Source organism: Notothenia coriiceps, unplaced genomic scaffold (assembly GCF_000735185.1).
Source record: "Notothenia coriiceps isolate Sejong01 unplaced genomic scaffold, NC01 NC01_scaffold00038195, whole genome shotgun sequence".
NCBI classification, from domain to species: domain Eukaryota; kingdom Metazoa; phylum Chordata; class Actinopteri; order Perciformes; family Nototheniidae; genus Notothenia; species Notothenia coriiceps.
In genome coordinates, this window is record NW_011370896.1 from 24644 (window position 1) to 38104 (window position 13461).

The 13461-nt window shown below is 40.5% G+C and overlaps 1 protein-coding gene across 1 annotated transcript in view; it reads right to left on the reverse strand.

The window, feature by feature from the left end:
• The window catches only part of LOC104968020 (AP2-associated protein kinase 1-like), a 27124-nt gene extending 18176 nt beyond the window's left edge, over nt 1-8948 (reverse strand). Inside the window, exons 1-6 of the mRNA XM_010797557.1 lie at nt 8128-8948; nt 2000-2118; nt 1298-1406; nt 647-789; nt 388-509; nt 224-305 (exon numbers count right to left, since the gene is read on the reverse strand). Of these exons, the coding sequence (XP_010795859.1) occupies nt 224-305; nt 388-509; nt 647-789; nt 1298-1406; nt 2000-2118; nt 8128-8287 (735 nt within the window). The 5' untranslated portion in view covers nt 8288-8948. The remainder of the gene's footprint in view (nt 1-223; nt 306-387; nt 510-646; nt 790-1297; nt 1407-1999; nt 2119-8127) is intronic.
• Between the last annotated feature and the right edge of the window lie 4513 nt (nt 8949-13461).

Genomic DNA, 13461 nt, shown 5'->3' on the forward strand with positions numbered 1-13461 from the left:
CCCTGGTCTACAGTAGCCATGAACTCGCATGTATTTTCTTATTTGAGGGGGGGGGTGGATGCGTGGGCCACCCGAATAGGTTAAGGGGCCTTTGGCTATTCTTGCCGGGGGGGTGAGGTGCGGTGCCCTCACAAATAGAATCAAATTCTGTGGGGAACACTGATGTCACTGTCATGGTGAATTAAGCTATGTGGCAGAGTGATAATAAACTCAGCTTTCTCACCCAAATGTCAGCCTTTGTAGTGATAATCATTCCAGCGTAGAGGTTGACCATCTCTGGAGCGCGGTATGACAGAGTAGTGTACCTGGTTTAAAGAACACTAATGAGCTTTGTATTTTTTTTAAGCAGAGAAAGGATCATAAGAGTAAAGAGCCCAAAAAACCCACTTTTTGATTTCCTCCTCCACCACTGGCACCCCCTCTGTCTGAGGGTTTTGGAAGCGGTTGGTGGCACTTCCAAAATCACAGAGCACATAATGTCCCCGGTCGTGCAGAAGGATATTTTCCACCTGCATGAATAAGACAAAAAGAGACCTGTCAGAACTTATAGTGCATGAAAAGACCTCACATAACAGTTCTTCCAAATAATGACCAATTAACTATCCTTATGCCGTCAGAAGCATTCTATAAAGTGAATTAGACTTGCCTTAAGATCTCGATGGACGATTGGAGTATTGCACTGGTGGAGACGAGCGAGCGCCTCGCACGTGTCACAAAAGATCTGAAGCACCTCGGCCTCAGTGAAGCCCGTCTGCAGCCGCTGGTTCATTAGGTTAACCACCTGCCCGCCTGCATAGAACAGATACAGTCAACTAAGGTATAATGAATAACTTTAATGTGTCATTTTATAAATTTGACTTACTACATTTTACCAGTTTTTTTTTACTATTTCAATCAGTGAGAGATACAGCTTACACCGTTCTTTTTCAATCAATTCTTGAGACACTTTAAAACTGAAAAATATTGTAAAGAAGATGAAAGAATTGTTTAATTATTGTAAATTCAACACTGCATTAACATGGTGGGTTTTATGGAAAGTTTGTTTGAATGGAATAGATCTTATGTTACAAGCACAAGATATATTCGATTCAGAAACTAGACAGTGATGTAAATATTTATACATTCTATAAATAACACCACTCAGCAGCGTATTGAATTAAACAGACTTTATATTGACTATAGACAGCTGTTGTCTAAATGTTTGCATCGAACTGAACAGGAATCTGTATGAAGCTGAGGGTAATGGAGCTTTGAGCTCAATAGAGACAGAAAGAAATGGGGGGGGGGGTGTTTTTACCTCGACAGAAGTCCATTAAGATTAGGACTTCCCAAACATCGCCAGCTCCAACTGCTGTAATGCTGGAGTCCAGGAAACCAACTATGTTTTTGTTGCCCACTAGGTCCCTCTGTGTACAGAGAAAGCAACAGTGACAGACCATTTGGATACAACATAATCATACATTCTACAGGCTTTGAAACATTTGGGTAAGTAAATAACAAAGAAAACACCCATGTTTATAGATATTTAGTCTATTTTTAACAGAGTTGCTGATTCTCTGCCAAAGGTCCGGACGTTATGATGATAACCATCCAGCGATAGTCATGCCACCCAGGGTGTGGCTGCAAGAGCTGAGGAACTGAGTTAGTGTCACTTACAGTACGGTCTGCAGTGAGTAGATTAACTTCCAAGGGAGCTTATTGCATTACAATACAACCCTTGAGCTCGCTTCTGTTACTATCACTATTCCTGGGTCAAAGAGTTGTCTCAGATAAAGTGTTTCTACTTAAGGTGCATAGGTCTTAAAGCATTTAGGGCTTGGTCACATTCAGACCACAGATTTCAGAAAGTATTTCAATGAAAACTCTTTCAACTGTTTGTGTTACACTACTTTTAATCTATAAACAGGTTAACATAAACACACAATAACACAATCTGCTCCTACATGACCATCTACAAGTAGTGTCAGAAAATAAAAATATAGTGGTGCGTGTCACTCACCATGATCTGAATCTCAAGTTGACAGACTTGCAGATCATTGTCATTGTTAACATACATCCGTTTGAGTGCACAACGTACGCCTTGATGAGTCCGCACCAGAAAAACTATGGCAAAACCTCCTGCAAATGAATGGAGAGATGGAGAAGGAGACATTAGAACAAAGAAATGTATATTTTCTGAAGAAAAACGCCACCTAAATACACTGTAGTCGAGAATAACTTGTTAAAAATGTCCTATTGCACTGTGTTATTTTTATTTGTAGCTATAGGAGGAGCAAGTAAATACATGGAGACAGTTCTTTAAGTGAAACTGGTTGTTTTAAATTATCACTACGGTCCCTGTCTGTTGCAGATATTCAGTAGTTCTCCAAAAGTATAACTAATAAAAAAAAAACTATTGTGTGTCAAATACTGATTCTAACGGCTACATGTTTCTTTTTTGAGAGCGTCTCAAAACGTCCCCCAGCAGTACTCTCTCAAACCCCGACATATTTTGATCCTGGTAGCTAATGGGGCCGATTAATGGAATTAAGGAATAGGATTATCCTTAACTAAGACTAGGGTTGCAAAGGGGCGGAACATTTCCGGTAAGTTTCCATGGGAAGTTAAGCTGGGGCATTTTGGAAATATTCCATATTGGAAACTTTCCATGGGAATTAATGGGAACTAACTGGGATTGAGGGTAATGTAATTGAATTGTATCATATCCAAGCATACATATAAACATTTTGTTTTGTCATAAGAAAACATCCATGCAAAATGATACAATTAAAAAAGATGACATTTCAACAGATTTATTTGTAAGTACAACAGAACAAGTTTTAATTATTATTGAACAATCATTTGTTTCATTGAAGAACAAAAACATGAATGTTGAGTTAAATATTACTTCAAGAAATCATGTGTGCATGTGATGGAGGAAAGCACAGTGCCTGTAGGGGGTGTGGCCTCAATAGCCATGCAGTAAGCAGTTTGCTATGTGCATGTGATTGAGGAATGGCATGGATATTCAAGTATACTTGAATGGCATCTGTTTGTTTTAGTCAGATAGATTATGCTAAAATATATTTTCCCCAACTATATTTAAGTTCCCTATGAAGAGCCAACCTTCAATTTAGAAAATTCCCAGTTTATTCCCATAAATTCCAATGTGAAGTTTCGATCTTTGAAAATTCCCGGAATCTTGCAACCCTAACTAAGACATGGATTTCATGTTATTATAGTGCCAAGGTTGGTAGGGAGTGATTAACGGGAAAAAAACGGTGAGAAATAGATGAATGGTAGGCGGGCAGGCGGGCTGGGAGATTGGTACGAGGTGTACAGCACTGTGTGCAGGGCCGGCCCTGACCAATTTGCTGCCCTAGGCCAGATTTTAGCTGTTTTTCATTTATTCTCTTATTTTTGTACAACTATAATGATCATATAAAGGTGTGCCTTTACCTCACTGAGCTGAGGATATCAGAGCCGCTCAGTCTTTCAGGAGAGCTCTCTAAAGCTCTCCCCCCCCGTGGCCGCTTACAAAGTAAATTCCAATGTTAATAAAAGCACACAGAAGCTGTATATAAGGTATAAAACCTATAATTGCACACTAAAACCATTATTTCAAAAAAAGAACTATTTCACATAGACCTCTGGTTTTTACTGGGGCTGGGGCAGTTCAACTTGATTTGGGGGGGGGGGGGGGCGCCATAGTTTATGGGCGCTGTACGCAATATAGGCATAGTTCTGTTAGTATAAGATACTGTCTGTTTGTTTTAATCTGTGTCTATGTTGTTGTCAGTGATGTATTGTCTTATCTTTTTTTAAATGCCTTTGTGATGTGCTGCAAGCCTGCAACCCATTTTCCCCTCACAAATAAACGAATACTAACTATACTATAATAAGATGTACTTTGTTGATCCAAAATCGGGAAATTGTGTTGCTATGAAATAAAAAATGTTGGCACCCCCGATGGGTTGAGCGCCCTTAGCATTCGCCTATACTGCCTATGCCAAGGGCCGGCCCCGACTGTGTGAGTCAGCAGCAGCGCTGAAGAGAATAATGCAAGAAGAAGACACAACTGGCAGAGGATACAGGAAGTGAGAGAATTAATCATCCCACCTTCGCTCGCAGTGATGCTGACACATGGGGGAAACTACATGACAGCTGTATGTATCCTCCAGCCACCAGCAACCACACAAATTAATAAAGGATACATCAACAGATATGACTAACTATACCGGTCAAGTCACAAGGAGAAAGCTTTTACCAATGAAGCTTACATTTCAGGTTTTTCTACAGACTGCACCACACTGGAATGTGAACTGTGGGATAATCTATTGTCTTCACTGGATTGCAGATATGAACTGGCTTCGGCTTGCATTTTGTTATCTCTTCTTTTTACGTAGCAGGTTGTTGTGTTAGTGCAGCTCTTCTGTTCACAGCTTGTGTTAATGCCATGCACTGGGCTGACTCATCCGGATTGCAATACTAAACCCAACGCAGCTCCATGTGAATGGTCTGGATGACATTTGAAAAGGACTGCCTTGGGACTATGAGCTGTATCATTAAATAAATGCACAGAGCACAAAAAGATGATAAGAGTCAACAAATTCTCACTTAAAAACATTCTAACAGGCTTGCCTAAATGATTCATTTAATGCAACAATCCTCACACTACAATTCAAATCATGTTTGTTCAGTGTTATATTTTGTTTGGAACAGGGTGGAGCTGGTTCAGCATTGATGACAACACACATCACAATTTCCCTTATGTCATCAGCTATAAACTCAATACTGAAAAATTCACAATGAAGTGCAAAAATGTGCAACACAGAGCTGCACCAACAGATATGTTAGTGTCCGAGCACTTGGCTGAGCGGTTAGTGTTATTAAGACACAGTATTAGGACACTATCAAACTAACAGATAGCTCATTCACACCAACGCAACTCCGGTTCAAGCTCCGTGCTAGAGCTTTTCAGGTTCAGAACCGGTTCTGCGGTTTAGCTCCGGCTCTTTTCACACTGCCCAGAGTCCGACTGGTGCTGCGTCATCGTTTGCGTCATGACGTAACCGTTTGCGTGCCTGCTTCATAAAGCCAAACCGCGCGGAAACCCCTCACAGCTGACACCGACAACAACAACAATGGCCGATTGTGCTCCAGCTTCGTCTGTACCTCTTCGGAAGACCAGATTCCCAGCAGGTAGCTGGTCTCTTCAGTGGACCACTGCTGCTTGTTAAGTTTATCCATTGTTGTGTACAAACTGGATAAAACGCAGGCTTTTTGTTGTTGTTCAGGAGTTGATCCCACCCCTGCCCCTGCCCCGCCTCCACGTAAGCGTGACGTATGTGGTGCTTTTGCTCTGGCCGGACAATTTTTTGGTGCTTGAAACGAACCGGATTCCGGAGCTAAGAGGCTGCTCCGCTGCGGTGTGAACAGGAAAACCCGGTGCTTTTCAAGCTCCAGCTCCGAACCGGCCCTGAAACACCGTTGGTGTGAATGAGGTATTAGAGCCTATCGTGAATTAGAATAAAGAGACGTCATGAACAGCGTTTCCGCCAGGGGGGGCGTCTTGCCGTCATTTGACGCCCTTATTCAGCTCGGAACGCCCTGAACTCGAGCCGAGGGCGTCCAAAAAAAATAATAATTCGAGAGAAGATCGAGTTTTTATCGCTTGAAATTACGAAAAGGTGTGTTCCTGTGACGGAAAGTGTACTGCCGGAGAGCCTTGACGGGGGTGCTAGTGGAGCACATGCGTGAACTGCGAGCCGTTTAGCAGCCGAAATAGCCGGCTCTTCTTAGTGAGCCGAGCAAAAGGCATTCCCATCACTAATATGTAAAGAGATAGTATCTATAACTTAAGGGACGGCTCAATTCAAAATTCAAGTCACGTGACACAACGTCACACCCCCCGCTCTCGGGGTGGACGCCCTCTCGGCCCTGGTATGGCGGAAACACTGGTCATGATGAACACATGAAACACGCTTGTGAGTGTGTTTGTGTGTGGTACGTCAGAGTTCAGACAGATGACCTTCAGAGCCTAATCTGAAATGCCGGTAGGAAATTAAAAGGATTAGCGGCCTTCTTAAGCAACATTTTTAGCAGTGGTCTTCAATCTCAGCATGTGACAGACAGTGCGAGCAAATAGTTGTAAGTAGAACTACAAATAGCCACTGCCTCGTGACGTAACTGACTTTAAGGATTATACTCCTCTAGCTGTATCCACGCTCAAGCAAATGCACACAAATGTAAACCTTCAGGCACTGCTATGAAAAGCGCAGAGATTGGTAAAAGTGTCCCGTTACAAGTTCTCATCAGTGTAATGGAAGTTATATAACTACCATCACATTTCCTTACAACTACTATGTTGTTAACAAACATGCTTGCAGCAGGGTTACATGACCCAGCAGTAACTGGGGGGGACACTGATTCAATGCAACATTTCCAGAACAGGGCTAATGGTACGAGGAGTGAGTAACTCTATATGGATTGGACAGAAGTAAACACACCTTGTTGATGAAGACAGAAAGCTGTCTCTCGGAAAGTTCTGTGAGGACAAATTACAGACAGCTGCCAGAAGCCCAAATGTCTAAAAAAAGGACTTCAATAATGAGATTCCAAACAAACCTCGAGGCCCAAAGCCACCAGTATGTCCTTCTGACTGCTTGTGTCCGTTTATTGTAAAACAGGCTTCATTTCAGCTAAAGGCAACAGAGTTTAACAATAACAACAAAGGGAGTAGACACAATTTCCAAATCAAGCAGAAAGCCCACAGAAATTAATAGCCCAGACTACAACCAAAACCATCTGAACAAATAGACTTAGTGACACTAGGAGGGAGTCACATTGCAAGCAGTTGGTCCACTCCCAAAGCAAGATTAAATATGATCTGTAGAAAAAACATTCCAACTAGGATTTTGTGAAAGGATCTATAATTTTAGGGAATTAGCATCTTTCACGGTTTACGCTAAATCTGGTTGATGAGGATGAGTGGTGCCTCTCTCAATTCAATGTCTCTAGCAGTTCCAACTTTTCTTTTTTCGGAACTGATTAGAAAATTCAGATGCACTGACTCTGCACAAATTCCACTATATGTTTCCACTGGCATGTCAATGCGGGGTATAACTGCGGTTGGATGTCTAACACATTCATAAAGGTAAGATGTGTCCAAACACATGGGGCCCATCTATAGTACTGATGAATTAATCAGTCTTCTTTCATCTATTATTCAATAACAGCCACTCTTCGCTAACAGGGCATGGCAGACTCTCATTGCAGACAAATGACCATAGGAAACTTGTTCGCCCAATATCAATACGTTTGTTTAACCATGTTCTGGTTAAGACCAGTTTTCAGCAAAACATTTCTCGGCCTTCAGCTCAATGACTGGGATTAACCTACAGCTAATAAACATTGTTTTAAGATAGATAAGTGCAGGCCCCAGGTATGTTATGAAAGTCCAGGTTTGTCACAAGGTCAGGTTTTATGTGTCTGCCCATCCCGATAACCTTTCCCTCTTTTTATCCAACATCAAAACTTCAAATATCTGCATTTGTAATTTGTTACTCCCTCTGTAAATATCAAGACAGATGAGTCAGCATGGCATTGGTCCTTAACAAAACAGTAGAAAATCCAGTTGTGCAATTAGGGTTCCTCCCAGCCTAGAGCTAAAATGTGCTGTATTTCAAGCAGAATACAATCTGATTAACTGACAATTATATTCCCAACCACTCCTACATTTACATCATTTTTCAATCGAGCAATTAAACAAAAGAAGAAAGGATAAGAAAGTAACCTAAGAGCACAAAAGTAAAGTCTGACAATAAAAGAGCATTACAAGAGTTTCCTTGGTGGTCACAATTAATACAACTGTCATGGCAATGTGCCAATACGAATGACCATTGCCTTTCTGATAAGGCAATGGTAATTCTGGCAATGGTAATTCTGATAATTGCCTTACCCTAACCCTAAATGTATGATATATACATTTGGTTTGTAGTCCATTCAGGCCATAACCCCCCAAAAAACAGGCCCACACATAATGTTACTTGACTCAAAACAATGTGGTACAGGGCAGACTGTGGATCTAGATAAGCGTGTTTGTGTGACATGGGTGTAATCCACACAACAGAAAGCCACATAGTTCACCTTCTGCGACAATTTCCTCCACGGTCACCTGATACCGTCCAATGGTGAAGACCCGTCCGATGAAGCTGTCTCCGCCGCCGGATCCAGCGCCTCCTCCACCGGCTCCAGATCCAGGCCCGGAGCTCACCAACTCCCGACGAGAGTCAAAGAATTTCTTCATTTCCCCCCCCAGAGGTTATTCAAAGCAAGTCCAAAATATACTAGTAACGTAACAACAGTTTGGATTGAAGCAGTCCCGGTGCGCTGTTGTGCTGGTGTTAACGCGTAAGCAGTTTTTCAAAAATTGAATGAAAGCTAGCTTCGAGGCTAAATGCTAGCTTATTTAGCTGGACCTTAAATATTCCAAACACTGCGGTCCGACGCACCTTAGCTAACTCATGGTTTGAACAGCAGGCGGAGTCAAATTCTGTTGAGAAAATAATACGCTATAACGTCCATGCGGAAGTCAGCTATTTTCCTCTCTGAAGCGAGAGTAGCACTGGCTGGCTAATTTAGCCGGAAAAAACACTTGTTAGCCGTTAGCACAAAGCTAGCTCAGCAGCTAGGTGCGGTGACAGCTGTCAGTTGATAGGCTGGAAGCCAGGTAGGTCCTAAGTGTCCAATGCAGTTTATTACACATCTCCAATTATATATTCCACCTGAAATAAACCTTAGCTCATCTGCTGCCCTTTCAATCTTTGTCGCATAAAAAAAAAGACAGACCTCCACTGCTTTTGTGCGTCCAGCAGGCTGTGTGGAGGCTGGTCCACTAACTTAATGACAGAGCTAACGTAGCTACAAACAGAGGGGATGCTATGGGGATAGTCTCCAATGCGGACTGCGCTGCTGGACCTCTCTTCATGTGATTGGTCAGAGAAACAACAACTTCCTGTCAGTCCACGCTAGTCCCCTGCTAATACATGCTGGTCCCTCTGGCAGAGGTGTAAAGTAACTAAGTACTTTACTCAAGTAATGTACAATTATGAGATACTTTACTTGAGTATTTTCATTTTATGCCACTTTGTATTTCTACTCCACTACAATTCAGAGGTAGCCTAATTCGTGTAATTTTACTCCACTACATTTATTTTATACCTTTAGTTACTTTGGATTTGGATTAATAATGTGAAATATAGACAACACTTTAAAAGGACTTTGGTTACACCTACAGTAACATTTTCAAGTTACCCTGCAGTATACTCATAACTCATCTCTTTCGACTCCAATTCGAGCGATAGAATTACTAACAAAGCACTTATATACTAATAAAGGACTGGCTTATCTAAAGCCAGTTGAGTAGCACTTGAAATGTTTGGCTCTATGAAACCTGATGTACTTATATGATTCTGTTTTCTTCAAGGTTGTATCTTCCTGGTCGAATGTACTTATTGTAAGTCGCTTTGGATAAAAGCGTCAGCTAAATGCAATGTAATGTAATGTAATGTATACAAAGTAATTCAAACTAGCTGCATAGCTTCGATAAACACATTAATGCATCAATAATCATAATCAAACATATTAAATATATTATTCTGAAATGGAATTAAATAGAGGAAAGTGAGATTGTTTTAATCGGCTCAAGTTGAGCATGAATACAAGTTTGCACTCACAAAAATGAAGAACACTAAAAAGGCTAGGGATTGCAGCATATTTCTTTGTTCGTGTTTTTATAAGACAGGCGCTTCCCCGCGGAGTGGCGAAATAGCAAAACATCCATATGTAAGAGCAAATATGCAAATAAATGTTCATAAACCATCTGGGAATATGTAAAAAGGAACAGCGGCCAATGTACTTGAAAATGATGTACGAGGTCATGAAGGTGTATGAAAGTGCTCCATCACTAAACTGGGCTGGCTCTCAGGCTGGCAGACACAACAAGCACCTATTATCTATCTGTGTCTCCATTTTCCTCTGCTAAAAACAATGTTGCTGCCAAATATGCAGTCGCAGGGAATTATCTAATGATCCCTGTTGATAAAGAGGCCATTAGCACACCTACACTGCAGCCAAAGCTGTGACGGAGCAGAGCAAACACAGAACATAGGCTGTTTAAAAACTATAATACACAATTATCTTGCACTACTAGATGCAAGCAGAAGGTGAACACCTCAACCACTGACATAGTTGCTGCGGCACAGAAAACCTAATTCACAGGGCTCCATGCCTTTCGGGTATTTTAGTGTGAGATCAGAGTCTTGAAAACAAAATAAACAGACAACAGTCTTGTCATTAGTTGTACTGATATTTGCAGACATATTACAACAAATCAGTTTCAAGTTGTTTAATCAACACAATTTGTATTTTAAATTGCATATGAGCTGCCTTGCATTCTTCAGTCTAGCTCTTTCTTTTAATTTTCTTTCCTTGCCTTTTCTATCGATTTATTTCCTTTGATAAATATATAGGGTAGGAAACGGTTAAATAAATCCTTTCCTTCTTGTCTATATGAACTAAAACCTACTCATATCATTATTTGAAATCTTGTAGCAGAGACAGTGAGGAATGTTCAACTTTAAATGCAACCCCACTGGAAATGAGCTACGACCTTGTTTTTCAGTTAAAGGAATCCCATTTGGTTTCGATGTCTTATCACAAAATAAACACACGATTCAATACACAGTGACACATGAAACAAGAACTCTGCCCGTGTGTCAACCCCCTTGAATATTTCTAGTAAAATAGAGATAACAGAACTGATATTTCATCACTCGAGACCTCCTAGTTTCTAATATGAAAATGTGGGCCACAACATTCATATATGGTCTGTTCTATCCCTCCTCACACCGCACGTCCATGTTTTTATAGTTTCATGCTTTTTTTTAACCACAGACACTGTTGGTCTTCCAGTATCTTTTAATAGAAATGTAGCAGATATATTCAGAATCAATCAATCAATCAATCAATTTGTTTTTAGAACTTCTTCATACTTGAGTGAAATCCAGTGAGCCAGCTCAAAGGTTACACATTTTCTGAATTGGTTTTCAAATTGATAAAAGGCCTGGTTGGCTGCCTTTCTGACTGTGATAATGTCTCCTGCAGGGGGCACTGTTTCATTACTTTATATATGCAGGACCTGCTTTTTTAACTCACCAACTTACAGAGCTTCATTCAAGTTTGATCATTATTCATTGCTTATCTCAAAAGTTGTATAATATTGAGTTGCATCCATCATCCATCTGTGTGTGTTTGTTTTGGGGGAGACATGTTAAGCTTTCAACAAACTTCTGCAAAATACTTGTCAAGCTCTTTTATTGATGTTTGTATAAATTGACGGACAGTTTAAATTCCACAGCGACCACTTTCCTCATTCGTTCCCACATCCCTTACTACCTGTGCAACTTAACGTGTTTGCAAACTATAATAATCAAGCACTACATGCATGTTTTACATTTCAACTGTTAGTGTTTTAGTTAATGCACAACGAGCTGCTTAATAAACACTGCTGTTGATTCATAATAATCTCTCATGTATCTGTCTGCAACAATGTATGTATGTATGACTATTTGTTTAAAGAGTACAGGATGTTCATTTTAGCACAGCTAATGCCTTGGCATTCATGTAGCCACACTTAAAACATGTGGTGACCATTTTCCAAAATAATAGAGCCATTAAGCTATTTGAGCCGGAGAGTCGTTAGTGCTCTGATAAATGACAAAGCTGTGATGCATTCTTTCCTCTGCGTTCATACAATTGATCTCTGCTGACCAAAAAGCCAAAAGCAAACAGACTGTGTAATTATTTTTTGGGGTTAGATAATGTGAAATGCTGGGTCAGAAAAGCAAGCATCATGTATGCATGCCAGCAAGTACTAGAACAGTGTCTAACAGGGCCTGTGAACTGAGTAGAGTGAGAATTACATCCTTAGAGACAAATCTGTCCCTTGAGTTTACAAATAACTCAACAACTTTGATATTAATCAATGTCTGTCTCTTAGTTGATTTGTGGTCACTTAAATAAGCCTCGTACACATGCAATATCCAATATTTCAAAGATATGGGAGTGATCCTCCAACCAAAATCTATCTTTGGAGTTTAAAACCCTCTGTAGACTTGAAAGGAAGTCAGAAAAATCTCAGGAAAAGCTGGTGGACTTTAAGGCAAGATGTGTCAATGGAGACCAGTAGCCTACTTCGCTTCCAAGAATAGTATCAAAACACCCATGTGGAAACACTTGTGTTAAAATCTGTATGGCTTTTATACATTCATACTGTTTTGTTGGATTTGTTCCATATATTCCCTGTTTTGACAAAACACATCAGAATCACACGATGGCGCACGAGTTTGGGGTGCATGCGTACGGTGAAACTTTAATAACTTTTACGCTTTAACCTCAACTTCGACAACAAGAATGCCTCCTTAAAGATTGAGATCGCAAGCCTGATAATGTTTTAACTCCTGAGCGAACTAATGGAGATGAAACCACTTCACATCAATTACGCAGACTGACCTTTATCTTTTCTCATTTCCAGGTTGTTCTCCTTTGGATACCCTTTGTTCAACTCAAAATGACCTTTCATTAAATGTCCATTGTTCTTAGGTTAATGTCAGTGCATTGTCTGTCTGTCCCAGCTAGGTGTCACAGCTAATTGTTAAGATGTATTAAGGTGACTCAATACCAGACAGTAGAAATAACTTTTCTAATGGCAAAATGTTTTTTAATGTTGTTCATGCATAATCACATTACAAAAAGAATACGTCTACTTATGCATACCATTCAAAACTCTTTAAACAACATCCAAGTTTTGATTAGATATTCCGTTAAGCTTGCTAAAAAACAGAACAAAGTAGTCACGAAAGAAGTCTGTGTATATTTAATCCAAATCAAAGCAGATGGATCCCAGTTCCTGATGGATAGTTTATTTTTGAAAAACAAATCAAACACTGTTGTTAGAAGAGGTTCGTCAGCTTCCTTCCTCTCTGCTGGTTTGTTTGGCATTGACTACTATTTTAGAGTAGCTGATTAATCGACTTTTTGGAGTGTGTGAGACAGAACTGGAGTGCCCTCTTTCTCTCCAGTAGCAGACACACTACACATCTGGATCTCATCCCTCTGTAAGGAAAGCCAATCATTACATACCTGAGCATACACTCTTGACTTTCCACGGACACGCCAATAGAGGTTCAAGCCTTAATTATTGTGCCCATTTGTCAAAGTAAAGATTTTCATAAGCACAGTCCAAACTCTGACATTAAAAAGACATTCTGGAAGCTGAGCAGGCACGTTTAGAAAGAAATCTGGCTCTCTAAAGACTGCTGACATTGTGCAGTTAAGTGCATAGAGAGAACAAAGGGAACATTTTGGATGAACGAGATGATGAATTCCTCTGACCGTACCAGATTTAGGTCATGGTTCACA